Source organism: Gallus gallus, chromosome 5, assembly GCF_016699485.2.
Source record: "Gallus gallus isolate bGalGal1 chromosome 5, bGalGal1.mat.broiler.GRCg7b, whole genome shotgun sequence".
In the NCBI taxonomy this organism is placed as follows: domain Eukaryota; kingdom Metazoa; phylum Chordata; class Aves; order Galliformes; family Phasianidae; genus Gallus; species Gallus gallus.
Genome location: NC_052536.1, coordinates 28,740,815 through 28,757,732, shown reverse-complemented (window position 1 = coordinate 28,757,732; position 16,918 = coordinate 28,740,815). Strand labels below are relative to the sequence as shown.

General features: G+C 37.1%; 1 protein-coding gene across 32 annotated transcripts in view; it reads left to right on the top strand.

Annotated features, from left to right (window-relative positions):
• GPHN (gephyrin) overlaps positions 1-16,918 on the top strand; it is a 266,028-nt gene that overhangs the window by 78,014 nt on the left and 171,096 nt on the right. For all 32 annotated transcript variants that reach the window (NM_001031549.3, XM_040701116.2, XM_015287544.4 and 29 more), the window contains exon 2: positions 1,512-1,590. In NM_001031549.3, coding sequence (NP_001026720.3) covers positions 1,512-1,590 — 79 coding nt within the window. The remainder of the gene's footprint in view (positions 1-1,511; positions 1,591-16,918) is intronic.

The following is a 16,918-nucleotide window of genomic DNA, read 5'->3' as shown; positions in this document are numbered from 1 at the left end:
GTTTGAGATTTTTCAAATGCAGTAGTGGACAAGGAAATTAAAGATTTCTGAAGGCCCGAGGTGTTCGAGGGGATCTTTGCTGCCCTACGTTGCTCTTGCTGGCTCACTGTAGTTAAATTTCACATTAGTGTAGAGATTGCCTCTGGGGGAATGAGCCAGGGGTCCTGGACGTGCTGCTGGATCAGCAGCTGCTGTTCGACTGAAGATGTGTGGCAGTTGCCTCAAAGACAAGAGCCTCTTGGTGGCTCTAGTGTGGAGTGTCCTGAGGGGCTTTCTGGGACCCCTGGTTGTTACAGTGTTGAAGTGCAGAGAGGGTAAACCTTGAAGTTACTGCCATGTACTGTTAGCTGTGAGAGAGTTGTAGTTGTCACTTGCTCCCAGATACCCCAGCCCCTTCTTGGAGGCCTTTCCTCCAGCTTCTCTGTTTTATCAGCAGCCTGACAGACTGTGGGCTGCTGAGGTGTGTAGGCAGCAGGGGGTAGGGCTCTCACAGTGTGCATTTTACTCTGCAAATAAAGAACATATTTTAGGAACGATGTGCATTTTTTACGATGTTGATGGTGCACATGAATACTCATAGATGTAAATCAGAGAGAGTCTCTCGCATTTAGAGAGCAGTAGGAACACATGCTTCTGCAGATGGTTTTAAATGCATTCCCTTTCATCAACTGTAAGTGAGGCTGCGTTCTAAATCAGAAATCGAGCAGTATTGCATTTCTTATGAGCTTAGTTTGGCAGGTTATCTTGATAACTAGGGGAAACTAATCTTTACATTGATTTTTGTCAGGTCACAACCTCTGTTCTTCAGAAAGTCTTGGTGTAGTCATAAAAACCTATAATTCCTTTGAACTGATGCTGATTTATTACTGTGCTTATGCTACAACTTCATTTCCACCTCACAAATTGACTGTCCCATTGAGAGAAGTGGGTACATGTTTGAAAAGAATACCTGTGGTGAGGTAATTAGCAAACATAAAGGAGTTTCAGAGCATAATCACCACATTTTTTTAATGTAGCAAAGAAACCAAGATACATTAATATCTTTTACACTTTTTTTTGCAATTTCTTTAATTTTTTTCAGTAATTATAGCTATTGAACTTTGTATGTTGATTAAAAACATAGCAACTCACTCCTTCTGATTAGCTAAAGAATACAGTGCTGTCCATGATTAAGGGTTCTCCTCTTAGGTGGTATCAATATCTGCACATACAGTGTCATGTTTAAGACTTGCTTTACCCAGAGATGTAGAAGTCTTAAGGACACCAACTTGTAACCATTTATTTCTTTGTATATTGTGATAGACTGTTTATCACTTTCCATTGAGATGATTTACCTTAAAATTTGTTGAAATGTCACTGAAAATCAGACCTTATATGTGAATGTCAGATTACACTTAACACCAAAAAGCTTTATTAACTAATCAATAGAGCCATATTTCATTTTTAAATTTCCACCTCTTGTTTCTCTGTTTTGTTTTGTTTTGTTTTAATTTTATTTCTATTTTTTTTAGTGAGTGACAGTTGCTTCAGGAACCTTGCCGAGGATCGTAGTGGGATAAACCTTAAAGATCTGGTCCAGGACCCTTCTTTGTGAGTATCTGGCTCTTATTGCTAAACAAAGAAAAACTTCATGATATCATTGTGAGTAGTTCTGTAATATCTATCAGTAGTATTATGATGAAGTTCACTTACTGCCTTAATGATAATATGCTTGCCAAGCTGCTAGACTTCAATACAGGCACGTATTATTAAAACCATGTTTTCTGCCTACTTCTGATCATAGACTAACACCAAGTGAGCATTTACGGTAAAGGGAACAAAGAGCATTCATCAGAGGAAACAGATTGTGCATGCTGGTATTTCTGTGGAGAAAGAGTATATATGAAGTCATTCCTCTTTGTTAAAAATTGAACCACATAGAAATTAGTAGATTACTAACTAATTGTTATTGCCAGTTGACTTTAAATACAGCTGATATTCATTTATTTTTCCACTAGTTATTTTGAGTGTACAAGCATATGATCTTTTTTTCCTCATGGAAGACTGGAAGACTAGTGCTCTTCATCTTAGTATGATATCTTCATCTAAAATAAACTTCAATCTCATGAGCTCTGAACAAGACTTGAACTTTTGTCAAACTTTCGTTTTTTTCCTCCAGTTAACTTTAGTACTGGCTGAAAATTTGCTTGCTAATATACACAAGTATACTAACTATTGTGGAAGAAAGGGAAGAAGGGGAAAAATTTACATCTCCTCAACAAGAGTGATAGCGCACTCCACAGTTGGTCCTAACATAATGGGCACTTATGCTAGCAGCACACATTCTTTAGTAGTTGTTGAAAAGGAGCAGAAAATAGAACGTATTTGACATCTTGTTTCAGTTACAAGGGATTTTTAGTAATTGAGGTAGATGCAGAATTTTTTTTGCCACATTGATAAATGACATACATGTGCACATACATGCATTCTTGGAAAATTTCTACATACAGTGTTTAATTTTTGGTTATTAATGGAAGTACAGTGGATAAGTACAATTAATTGTTGCTTGAGACTGAATGCAATAAGTATATTTTTAGTAATTACTTTCTAAGTGTCAAAATCAAGGCTAACTCAAAATACTTCATTTTCAACCAAATTTTGTCTTTGAGGTGTTTTATTTTCCCTTTGATAACTATGTGTTGTTTTGCCCTTCAAGTGGGCTTCTATGCTACCCTGTTTTGGTTTTGCACCTGTGCACCCGTTAGATAGGATGGCTTGTGTTTTGTGTTGAATGATGGTTTTCCTTCTTTACCATTTACAAAAATGATTAACATCTTCTAGCTTCCTTCCCTGACCATAACTTACAAGAAGAATGTTGTAATAGATTATTGTAATCTACAAAATAAATCCAGTGTTTTTCTGTTGCTTGTACCATAGAAGCTTAAGTGACTGCAAAGTGCCCTTTTTATCACTCACTTTGAAAGATGGAATAAAGTCAGAAAGCATCTGCTAGTTCTCAAGGACTGTTGAATGCAAGAAATACTTCTTTCTGGAATCACAGAGTCATAGAGTGGCTTAGATTGGAAGGGACCTTAAAGCACATCAAGTTCTAATCCCCTGCCATGGACTGGGTTGCCACCCAGTAGATCAAGCTGCCCAAGGCCCCATCCAAGAGGGCCTTGAACACCACCCTATATGGATGGGGTATCCATAGCTTCTTTGGGCAACCCCCATTAGAGGTATATATACTTGGTTTTGTCTTTCCAAGTGGACATTCTTACCGTTTACTGCTGAGTACTTGTTAAGAGATCTTGCAAAATGTGTAATGGCATGAATGAATCTTCAAAAGTAAAGAAACTTTCCAAGTAAGGCTGTATTGTTCAGCCCAGTCTTTTGTAGCTGACTCTTAAGGTGCCATGGTTTCTGAATCCTTTGTGATGCAGGAGGAATGCAAAAGGACAGTATGGGGCTGAGGAATTACAGTGTCAGTTGGAAATATGGTTTAACCTTTTCTGAAATAAAATGAAGCTTAGTTAAAAGCTTTAGAGAACTTGGCTAAAATTTTGACCTGTAGTGAAAGCTGAAATAAGAATGTTCCTCCTCTTGACAGTTTAATATCTATAGTTTAGGATTTCTTTGGTGTTTGTTCACTTCGTAGATCAACTGTCTCTTTTCTTTGTAATCAGAAATTCTGGTGCTGTCTCTGTGAGCGAGTCTATCACTCTAAAGGTTTGCCTTGCATTTGTAATGTATGACATTAATAAAGTAGTTTAACAAAGTGGGTGCAAAAGGTTTTAGGTTCATTAGCATGCAAATACATAATTAGTGTATACTTTTAACAGGAAATCACATTAATAGCAGGCTAGCAGTTGAGGTAGAAATATAGTATAATACATACCCAGAGCATAGTATCACAAAAAGTTTGTTTTTATATTAGGGTGGCTTAATACATTATGTAAAATGCATTTTGAGTGGTGTCCACCTCTTGTGAGAATTAGCTGTTTGATAGAGTTTTCTAGAGTGTATTGGCATCTTCCTTGTTGTTTGTCACTTCTAGCTCCATTGCAGACAGAACGTCTCTTCTGTTATCACAGAAAGCTATCAAATGGATGATTTTTCTGCAGGGCTGAAAGTGTGGCTTTACACTGAAATGAGACTCTGTACTGATAGCATTGTGGGGTTTTGGGATTAATATCTGAATTTTATCAAATGTGTTTAATTATCAGGGTAGGGTGTTTTTTCTTTTTTTTCTTTTTCCATTTGAGGTATCAGCTTGAGCTGTCTGGACTCTGTAAACTTCATCTGCATTCAGTTCTCTCATCATTGGTAATACTCTGCTTCACAAATGAGGATATTGAGCATTTGTATGTATCCTACTCTGTCAATGAAAATAAACAGAAATACTGCTTGAGGGGAAAAAAAAGCCTATTAAACATAAAACATGGAGTTTACTGAGTCACTGTGGGAGAAAGAAGCATTCAGCATTATACATTTCAATCACATTTTGTAGTTAATTACAGAAAAGTTGAATTTCATTAAAACATTGATTGGAAGTTCAACTAGAAAGTTGATTAGAGATTTCAGTGCTGTTTTTGATTCACTGCATAAGCTGATGTTCATACTGTGTACAATGTCCAGTTTTGGAAACAAACCTTTGAGAAAGATACAGAGGTGTCTAAGAGAAGGGCAAGAGGGGAAGGCAAAGTGCAATATAGTATGTGTGTTATTTAGTTTAGAGAAAAACAGTGGAAAAGAGGAAGTATGAATTGCCTACAGTATACAAGAAATATTAGAGCCTTTTCTGTTTGGTTGATGAGAAGGAATTAGTTCACTTTGTAGCAGATGAGGTTGTTTGGATATTTGGAAAAAATTCTAAATGTCAGTATGATAAAGAATCTATTTCTGAGAATGTCAGGAAGGGCTGTGCAGATTGCAGTCTACATATATATGATCCTATAGATATTCATAGAGCTGAAAATGCATTTTTTTCTTCTAGGAAAAAAAAAGCATGCTTGCACGCAGTTTTGCATCAGCACAGTTAGTATGACCAAAAAACAGGTAGAACTTATTACGATTGCTTTATACTTATTGTAGGTAATAATGTTCAAGACTATGATTTGGTTTAGATGATGCATACACTCCAGGCCTGCCTACCAGTCAAATAACACATGAAAGATATTCAGAATTTTGCATTCCACAGGTGAGCTTGATCTACGTTAGAAGACTATACGAATGGTCCTAAACAGCAAGCTACAGACAACCAGGCGATCTGGTTGTTGATGATGCAGATATTCTTCAAATTACATTCAGCTGAAGTAAAATGCAGTTGAACAGCCTAAATGCTAGCAAAGTCATGCTTCTGTGGGAAGATCTTTGAGGCACTGTAGCAAGACACCAGTTGGTGTTCAAGTACAGACGGGAAGTTGAGCAGTTGAGTTTATTCCTCACTTAGGAGCAGACTGAAAGTCGCCCTCTTTCTTCCACTCCTCATCACAGTAGGTCATTCACTGTGGCCTTCTAAATTCAAAATTTCTTTTAACTGTAAGTTACTTTAGGTAACTTTACTTTAGATACACCTCTGAAGCATGAACCCCGCCAGGTAGTAGAGTATTAAGCATATACATCCACCTAATTCAAGCAGAAAATCTAGGTGTAGATGTTCCTAAGTTTTAGCTCTTCTGTCACTTTATATGATGTTTCTTTGAGCTCTAGCCTTCGTATAGACATATAGTTTGTAAAATAAGTGTTTATACAGAAAGGAGGATGCTTTTAAACACTCTGTGAAAATCACTGACTGCAGCTGCACGTATTCACTGATACCCATTTGTTTGGAAACATCTTAAGAGCTTCTTGGAGCTGAACAAGATCTGAGGGGCCCTGAGTGGCTTCCTTCTTTTTTAGCAAAATGTCTTCATACCTTAACCGTGTTTCATATCTCCTTCAGATTAGCTGATGTTAATGAAAAAGAAATACTGTATAAATCAAAAGAGAAAGAATAGCTAATTTCTGAAAGGAGAACTGAAGTTGTTTTAAAACCTATGCAGAAGCTTAAAAAAAAAATACTTGTTTCATAAAAGCCATGAGAAGAAATTATTTACTCTACATGCAATAGTATTAGAAAGACAGTCAAAACATAATATAGGAGTTTATCAGGTCTGTGGTAGATATTCCTGTTTGAACGCTGAATCCCACTTGTTGACAGTAGAAGCTAGAAGTCATGACAAAAGTCATCTTTGTCACTGCCTTGTTATATTTCATGTAAGGAGAAGATAGATATTTCTTTTGGGAGCTGGCTAGGAGAGTTTTAGAAGTTTTTTGCATAATCTTCATGACTGACGGTCAGTCCTCTGAAGACGATGAGGTAGTTCTTGAAGAACTCTGATTATTTATCTAATGGAAGACACAATCTGTTCTCTAGGATTGAAGACTTGATGAATACAGTTTTAAGTCTGTGAATGTAAAATCTGACCATATCAGTCTTCACTTGAAGGAAGCTAACAGTTGTTGATGATTGTTTTGTGAACAAGTCCCCATCCCCGTTTCCTATAAACCTTTAGAAAGGGGCTTGCCATTTAGGTCTACTGATAATCTGAGAGAAACCCATTTCTCTGATCTTCTCTATTTTCTTCTAATATCTCTAATGTCTTCTCTACTATGTTTCAGGAAAATAATTTTCTCAACGTACAAGGCCCATTGGCAGTTTGTAGCAAAAACTGCTAATATTGCATGCATTTTTCTATGTCTCTTTTGGCTTAATGACTCATAAACCTATAGCACCCTCCTCATCCACCTTAAGCAAAACCTTTGCAGCAGTCTTTGGCAAAGCAGAATGTCAGAAGAGTACCTATTTTTTTTTAAACATTTAGTAATTTTCAACTAATTAGTTTTTATACTGTGCCCCAAAGGAGTTGTCTTTAACCTCTGAAAAGCTCTGTGTCAGCTTTACCTCCAAATAGTAGCTTTATTCAGAACCAATTTTGTCTTCTCTCAACATATGGTTTCCAAATTTTGTGGGGAGTTTCCTTTCACTTACTGCAACAGTGCTGCTGTGAGGTAGCCTGTAACTTGAGGGGCTTCTGAGCCAACCAAGGAAACAAAGAAGGTGCTGTGGAAGCAGAGGCTGCATGGCCCCAGCATTGCTGAGGTGTGGGTGGTTAGTCTTGGTGCCTGCTGGTGCACAGAATGGCTGCTACGTGGCCTGGTGCTGCTTGAGGCCTGCTAGCATAGGGCCTTTCTCTGAGTGTGTTCAGGGTATTCTGTGCTGGTGGGATCTGCAGTCTTTGTGAGGAGAAAGTTTGAAACAAAATATATTTGAAGTGCACTCTTTCATGGGGCTGTTTCCTTCTGCTCATTTGTTCTGAAACTAAGTTTTAAATGGATAAATGTTTGTTGGAACAAACAGATCAGCAGTGGTTATGGAACTTTACTAGACTTTTGCCCTTAGCTAAGAAAGAACTTGTGGAGGTATGCCGAATGAATAGCGTAAAGATTAAAATAATAATAAAAAAAAAATTCAAAAAGGAATTATTCACCATATTTCAGAGTTCAGAAGTTTTGACAGGAAAAATTTCAGACAGCAGGTTTGGAAACAATAAAAGTCCATACTCAAGTTTAGCTGAACTGAATATTTCATAACTCGTGTAACATGTGGAAACCTGGAGTCTAAATGATTGATGTTAAAAAAATAAAGGGGTGAGATTGTTGTACCTACGCTATTAATCACGTTCATGCAGTTTCTAGCTCAGCAAAGCTCTGGAAATGAAGGTAGCAAGAGGCAAGAAGCATGTTCCAGAGTGAAGTAATGCTTGATGCTATATGTTTGTTCCCTAAACACTTGTTTCTCAATCCCTGAAACACCGTATTGAGTTGTGTGGACTTTTAGACAGGGCTGCTGTGGCAGTTACATTCTTATTGCAGATATAATCATTTTGTAAGTAATGGAGCACATGTGAACTTAAAACGTTTTTGCATGGAGTCAATGACAAATTGCCCTTGAGAGCAGAGCAGGCTTCCCTGATGTGGCTGAAGTTAAATTTGGAACTCCCAGTAACGGAGGCACTCTCAGCACGGGAGTTGTAATAATTTATTATACTGGAGAAATTTTCTCTCCTTTAGTCTCACTACTGAAAATGACTAAGTGCTCTTCTGAAATGCTTTTTCTCCCTGGACATGAGCCTTTTCGTAGAACAGGATACGTTTTGTCAAAGCTATAAATACTTGAAGGGAGTGCTTAATTAGACAAGGCTTTTATTGAATTTGTGTACATATTTGCATATAGATTAAGTTAGCGGGGAAACGAATAAGCAGTTTCTCGCAGACTGTAATAGAACTCCAGGTTTCAGATGTAAAGGAAGTCTTAGCTGCAAATCTTAGAAATGACTCTGTCATTGAGATACGAAACTTACTACTTGGAAATGTTTTTGTTTTCATACATCGGTTGCTCCGAAAGTAATGCCTCCTATCTATTTCCATGGGAACTACAACTGATACAAAGAATATGATGACACTATTTGATAGAGGAAATTCTCAGCTACAAAACACTTAATATAGTCACCCCATTAGCTGTGCATTTTTGCTAGTGATGAATAAGAGCCAGCATGCTGTGCTTGTATAAATTTGCACCAGTAGAGGTGACAAACAGTCACTGTTGCTGCTGCTGAAACACACTACCCTCTGCCTCACTCTTCTCATGTCAGCTGGTCTCCATTCAGCAAGTGTCTGTGAATATCAGTAGGTGCCATTTTTTTTTAATGCATGAAGGAATTCAATGCCACACCTTTGCTGCATACACACTTCCATGACAGATACCATTTTTTCAGGCTGCCCCTCTGCTGCCATCTGTTACTCGGCAACAGAATGCAACAGAATATTGGTGGGAAGGTTCAACCTCTGCTGCCATACCACCAACATCCGCCTCTGATATTGTGGGCCAACATAATAAAACAGAAGGCGTTACTTTTGGGGCAGCCCTGATAAAACACTATTTGCAGTATTAAATTATAGATCACTTTCTTAATGAGAAAGAAGTGTCCTAACATCATTTATTCAGAGAGACCCTTTAAAATTGTTTTATTTTTAAGACTGTCCAACAGTAATCTGTGCAGATGGTGATTTAAGAAGGAGGAGGTATATTTATTCCACAGTAATCTTTGTGGTGTTTTCATATTGTTTTCTCACTTTTCTTTACTATAACTTGAATTTTGTTGTGGAATCTTCACTTATGCTTTTCTTCTTTGTCTGTGCTAACATATAAACAATACAGGGGAGTGACCAAGACACAAAGTGTATTTCCTACGGATGATGGCCCTTTTCAACCCAGGCCATTCAATGATTCTTTGATATTTTTGCTTAGTTTTCTGTAAATTTCCGGGAAATTTATTCTTAATTTCATTTTCAAATAATTATTTCAGAGAATTCAGATTGCTCCAGAGTCTTGTTTGATGGTCCATCACTGCATTAGCTTTTTAAAAAGTACACACTGAGAGATCTGTTTCTCCTGTGTTTATTTAGTATATCTCAAATATAGTAATCTCAAAACTGTCTTCTAAGTTAGTTAAAACTTAAAATGGAGTATTCTTTGGATATAGTTGCTCTAAAATGTATTATTTCAGAATCTTTGAATGTTGAATTCATTCTGGAAATCAAAAATTTCCAGAAAAAAATGTGAAGAAATACAGTTTGTACATTTTGGTTTACCTCTTCCTGGCTGGGAAGTGAATGGTGCCTGCCACAAGCCTTTCTTAGGCTGAGGGCTTTCAATGGCCCTTCTTAGTGTGGGTGGATGAAGAAATGCTCTTGATGGACTGATTCCTCTTTTTACCAGTAGGCTCTGTACTGTTTTTCAAAAGTTTACAACATCAAAAATACATTCTCAAGGAATGAATTTAGGGCTGAAAGGTAGGTAGAATAATTAAGATTCATATTCGTGTTCAAATAGTTGGGAGTATCCCTGTGTACTTCATTATATGCTTTTTTATAAGCATTAGTAATAGATGAACTGTTAAAGATTTGGAGGTTTCAAATCACTTTACATTTTAAGTATTTTGCATTTTTACAGAACATTCAGTTCTGCACTGTGAAAGAACTTTGTGGAGCGTGTTTTTGTGAAATCAAAACTAAGATAATTTCTCCCCTTTTTGTTAGTTTCTCAGTCACAGCGAGAGATGTGCCTGCTTCTGCTGGCATGGCTAAGCAGAACATTTTGAAGACACATACATGAAATAGAAATATCCCCCTATTTTTTCTAAGCCACTTAGGAAAAAACATAATGAGCTCAAGTTCTTAGAGATCCCAGTAGTGGATAGCTAAGTGATTTCTGTGTTTAGAAGGTTGGTTTTTTTCCTTTGTTTCCTTCAGGGTCCCATTTGCAGTTCTTGTACTGCCTATGAACACTTCATGCTCCAGCCAGTACTGTAGCTCTTGCACTCTTAACCCTTTCAATGTATATACCCAATTTATTTTTGTGCTAGACAAATGGATTTTATTATTCTTTCTGTGCAACGTGCAGTACTGACCATGATCAAGAGCTAGAGCTCTTCTTTCTGGTCACAACTTTTACTATCTTTGATATTTTCATGGTGGAAATGAGGGAACAAACATCATGTGCACAGTGCTGCATGTGTAGGCACACATAACCTATTTTTAAAATACTGATAGTGGTCATTATAGCTGCAGCACAGAGCTTACTGTAGACTCAGTAAGATTTTGTCGTAGGTTTTTACTTGGGTCTCACTGTGGCTGCACGATTATCAGTATCCAAGCTTTTTATTAATTCACCACATTGGATATTTCTGTATAGCTTAATATACTGACATATTGCAAAGGGATAAAACTAATCTGTGGCAATGCTAGCAATACATAGAAATGCCTTTCTATTTCTGTAATGCAGTAATATCATCCCTTAAAATTTGTTTCAGTGGCATCTCAACTGAAGATTTGAATTACTTTAATTTCCCAACAACCAACCAATTTTATCAGTTCTTAATACTCTAACTTCAAATGAATTACAACTGTTTCTGTCCAAGATCTCATTTTCTGCAACAGTGTAAAGACGTTGAGAGCTGCCCTTCCTTATTAATTGAGAGTTCCTTAGTTTATCAGGGTCGTATTTATTCTTCATGTTTTTTCATTCTGCCTTTGTCTTAATATTCTTCTTCACTTCAAGGTTGTGGCATTGTATACAGAGCATTCTCAAGGCAATGAATTTTTTTATTACTTTGACATGCTAAGCCATAGTTTCTTTGTACTGTTCTTTTGCACAAGGCAGCTGCCTTTTTTTCTCCCCAAGTTTTTACTTTCCCAGATTATTGGATACCTTAATAGACAAGCAATTCTGTCACCCTATCCTCTGTAATCATAGAATCGTCTAGGTCAGAAAAGACCCTCAAGATCATGAACTCATCTCTAATACGGTGGGTTTCAGAAACCTTATGTTAGAATTGTAGAGAAGGAAGAAGAAATCATTGAAACTTCAGTAATCAGTGATCAAAAATTATTTAAAAATACCAGTTTTGAAACTTAATATATTTGGACAAGAACTGTAAGTAAAAAAATAAAGAGGTTAGGCATCATTTGCTTCTATAATTACAGTATTACAAATTAATATGTGCTTCCTGAGACACAGACAAATTGGGTAATACCAAGAATAGTCCCTGGAAAATTTATGACAAGGCGGCTTATTGATGTATGTTTTCCAGAAGTGATGTTCTTCAGCAAACAGGGACTTCTCTGATGGTACTTGTCCTTTCTATGTCAGCAAAAACTGCTCTTGAAAAAAGGCAGTTGCAGAAAATCTTTTGGCGTTCTGTTATTCTGGAGGAGGAGTGAATGATCAAATACTGCATTCATATATATATATATATATATATATACATATATATATATAAAATATACATATATGTATATATGTATATATGTATATATATATGTATATGATGTCTGTCTGTACTATTCAGATTTTACATCTGCTTCTGTTGCTTTGTTTTAAAGCACACTGAAGAAAAGAGTAGCTGAAGTTACTAGCCCTTAGCCTGGTCTGATTGCTTTTTTTCAGCTCAGTGGCAGGTCTACCTCTTTTCATTTCTTTTTTTTAACAATCTTTTGTGAAACTCTTATAACAACCTAGTGGGAGAGAAGAAGCCATCTCCTGAAGCATGAGGCTTACAGGAGAAAAATCTAACGATCACTGCAAAAGACTATTGTACTATATGTTCCACATGCTTGAGATAAGGAAGATGAAGGCTGAAGGGTTTTGTGCCAGGCAGGGGGAGGTTCATGGAGGAATTGCTAAAAGTGAGTCATGCTGACCAGAGTCTAGTAACCAAGGACATTTCTTAAAACTTAATTTCATAGACAGAGGTTGTGTTTGAAGCAGTAGAAAATAACACTCTCTAATCAGTACTGCTGATTAGTTTGCTGAAGGAAAGATACATCATGAGATAAGACTAGATTTTGTTTTATAATGTAAATATTAATATAAAATACTAAGTGATTTGTGTGTGTTCAGTACTTCTTGTGATTAATGGAAATACTGAGTGAGTAACTTGTGTTAAAGTAATCAAGTGGGGCTAAAAATACCAGGCAAACATGAGAAAGCCCTAAGACCATGATGAAGGAAAAAGCAGATCACAGAATCGTAGAACGGTTTGGGTAGGAAGAGACTATTAAGATCATCAAGTTCTAACCCCACCTGTTATAGGCAGGGATACCACTCACTAGACCAGGTTGCTCAAAGTGCCATCCGGCTTCGTCTTGAATGCCTCCAAAGTGAGGGCATCCGCAACCTCACTGGACAGTCTGTTCCAGTGTCTCATCACTCTCACAATAAAGAATTTCTTCTGAATATCTAGTCTAAATCTACCTTCTTCCACTTTAAAGCCATTTCCCCTTGTCCTGTTGCTACATGCCCTTATAAAAAGTCCCTCCCCAGCTTTCCTGTAGGCCCCTTTTAGGACGTATTGGAACACCGCTGTAAGCTCCCCCCAGTGCCTTCTCTTCTCCAGGCTGAAAAGCCCCAGCTCTCTGTGTGTCCCTATAGGGGAGGTGCTCTAGCCCTCTGATCATCATTGTGGCCTTCCTCTGGATCTGCTCCAACAGCTTGATATCCTTCTCATGTTGGAGGTCGCAGAACTGGATGCAGTACTCCAGGTGGGGTCTCATGAGAACTGAGGATCAGAACCACCTTCCTTGATGTGCTCCCTTGACAGTAGGTCACACTACTCTTTATGCAACCCAGAATGTAGTTGACCTTCTGAACTGCAAGTGCGCACTGGTGGCTCTTAGTTGAGTCTTTCATCAACTAACAGCCCCAAATCCTTCTCTTCAGGGCTGCTCTCAAGACATATTTGTGCCCAGCCCCTATTTGTGGTTGGAATTGCCTCAGGTGCAGGACCTCACACTTGGCCTTGTTGAACTTCATGAAGTTGTTATTGGGCCCATCTCTCAAGTCTTTCTGGGTCCCTTAGGCATCCCTTCCTTCTAGCGTGTCAGCTGCACCACTCAGCTTAGTGTCACCTATGAACTTGCTGAGGGTGCACTTGATCTCACTGTCCGTGTTGCTTACAAAAGATGTTAAGTAGCAATGGCCGCAGCACCAATCCCTGAGGAACGCCACTCATTTCCATTCTCCACTTGGATACTGAGCTGTTGTCTGCAACTCTGAGTGAGACCATCCAGACAATTCCTCAGATGAACACAGCAATAGCTATTTTATACTTGGCTGATAAAAATGAATGAAATGTTGAATATGAAATTAAACTGGAAAACCTAAAGAAAATGTAATATTTGATTTCATGTCAGTGTGTTCTTAAAATATTTCACTAAAGAGCTTTGTTAAAGATTTTATGATGCACAAATGTTTTCATTGTGATTGGACTGCATATTTTGGTGACAAGCTTTCACTGGTGCATTATCAGGTAGCCCTTAACCAAAGTTTTGCAAGACAGTTCTCACACTGGTATAAATGAGTTAAATTTTCTTAGTCTTTATGAATTTAAATTATTCTCATGGAAAAGTTAACGCGCTGTTTCTAACTATGCTGTTATAACGTGCAGTGTATTATATACATATATTTAAATTGCATAATTCATATAAATCACATAGTGCCATATTATTTCCTTTTTGCTAAATAGAGATGAGCAATTATAAAGGTGCTCTGTCTGCACTCTGAGCTGGCTGGTTGTAACATAGCTGTCTTCATGTTGAGTACCTGCCAACGTGCTTTCCCTCTCAGCATGGTTTATTGGTTGTGGCGGAGTGCCATTCTCATTGTGGTACAGTGTTGGCTGTCATCTGACTCAGGATGCCGGCATAGCTTTCTGAAAATAATAGGTAAGCAGATCCAAGATTTTTTCTTCTTTCATCTCCTACATTTAATTGTTCAGTTGTTAATAAGAAACCCTGAGAATCCTACCAAAAGAAGTGATAAGCATAGTTTAATTAAAAAAAGAAAAATAGTAAGCTTGTGTTAGAATACATAATTTAGATTACTGTCACTTCTAGGTGTTCAGAATTAGGATTATTCAAATATATTCTGATGAGAAGACTGTTGGTACTTCATGCTTACCTTCAAAGTAATGTAGTGCAAAGTTGTATCACAGGCTGCATTGCTGTATAAAACAGATGTCTCCAACACTGTGCAAGTGTTTCTATATTGAAGCCACTCAGCTGGTTACAGTAGGAGAACAGATTGAAAAAAAAAAAAGACAATGGGTTAGAAATCTTTTATACTGTGTTTGTGTTCATGTATGTATTAATACAGTTCTGAGGATGAAACTGAGCTGGGGCAGGCGTAGAAGAGGCAATGAAACTGCAGTGTTGTATGGAGTATCTTGTTTTAGGAGATGAAAATGGTGAACTTTTCCTGGGATGGAAATTTTGTAGGTACTTCTTGACAGCAGGAGATACTCTGGGGAAAATACTGAAGTTTATGGTTAGAAATGACTGCAGGTCAACTGTGTAGACAAAACCACAGAAATAGAAAACATCTGATGATTTGCTTGTATGTCTGCATCTCTTCTACAGCAAAGAGCATGATTCTCTTGCATAATGTTTGTCTGATAATGGACTGTTAGCAGTTCCCTGTAGGTCAGGTGTGGGCCACAAATAACTGGAGAGCTTGTTGATGAGCTTCAGCTTTGATATATACAGTATCTTTGGCCTGCTTTGGTTTTTGTGACTATTCAGTCTTTGGCCTTTTTGTAAAGAATGTCAGCAAAAACCACCAGTTAGTGCTTATCTTAAATTGCATGTGTGTGCATGGGCAAAATTTTTAAAACCAGAAATTGTTTAAAGGAAAAACTAGTGCCTTCCAAACAACTGTGTAATGCTGCCTTACTTTTCACAGAATAGTTAGTAGCTGAAAGATCACAATGTTATGATTAAGGTGTGGAGACACTGTAGCTATGAAATGCATCTTGATACTTATCCACATTATTGCTGTACATCAGTGGGCATTGAAAGACAAGTGATAGGGCTCAAGGAAATATGAGCTAAAGCAGCGACTACTGTTTGTCCTGGTATCTTTTAGATGAAAATACAGATGACAATACCATTTGTTTTAAACTAATCTAAGAGAATCCACCCGTGGCATTCTACAGGGATTGAGAAGGAAATCTAAGATAAGGAACCTGGAGTTATCTGTTTGTAAGTGGTATTTAGTCTACCTACTCTCTAGATCCGTCTTTTAGGTTCATGTGAAAGGGATGATCTGATAAGTTTAGTTTTGTTTGATTTGATGGAGATATGGTGAGCCTTCTCAGAATAAGCATTTTTCATTCTTTGATTTCTTGACTAGAGAGTACTCACATATGTATAAGCTCTTTGATCACATATGTAAATCTGAAATGAAAACAATATTTAACAAAAAAAAATTGCCTCCTTTTATCTTGGAACCAGATTTCTCTCTCTCCAGAGAATGCTGCAGCTACTAGGATTGTTTTCTCACTGTAGTTTTCTTCCTTTTGGTCGACACTCAGGTTCTTTAGTTCATGCTCCCTATCACTATGATGTCTTCTGTTTTTTAGCTTCTTGCTTTGGAAATCTTTTTTTATTTTCTCTAAAATACTCTCTTTTCTCCCAGACTTCCTTATTATTCTGTCCTCTCCTGCATCCTACTTCATTTTCCCTGCCATGGTTCTTCAATACTTGTCTTTTGTCTTTCACTATCTCTGTGTTGGAGAGCTATCAATGTTTTTTTCAGATTGTAGTCATGGTGTCATTTTTATATTCCTCAAGTTTTAAATTTTCTCTGAAGTCTGACCATTATGAAGAGCAGAATCAATATTCTAATAGCACTAGGGTAAGGATAGAGAAATCCTTATAGTGTTTCAGTGTCTTTGTCAATGTGATTTCTGCCTGTTTTTGATTAAAAAAAGAAATTGTTCTTTTCATCAAGTTTATTATAATGCTTTAAGTGTTGTGGTATGCTATTTTTATGTAAAATAAAACTAAATCTATTAGACTTAAATTTATTCTTGATACACTTCTGATATGCTATTATTACCATCATTTTGCTTTTTTTTTAATATCCTGTCTCTGTAAGGCTTGACATTCTCCTGAACTTCTATTTCTGCCTGGTCCTGTGATGTATTTAAAGTTGAATCATTTAAGAACATTTTAATTTCCTAAAAGGGGTCATATGGAGTACAGCATCAATAAAAGATCCTTTTTCAGTCATGAGCCTATCAAGTGAATGTTCCATTTTCTGTCTTGAATATATGCTTGTTTCCTTTGGAGCCCTGACAGAATGAGAGTTGTGTTGTTCCATTAATGTATGTAATCTCAGTCTTGGCACTTGGAATGTTGCAGTCTGTGTACTTCATATATTTATAAGATATATATATAAATATATATATGAAGTAAGAAAACGTAGTTGTAAGAAATTTGCCTAACTGTTGCTATCATTTATCCTTCGAAAGGATTAGAGTTCTTTGACAACTTG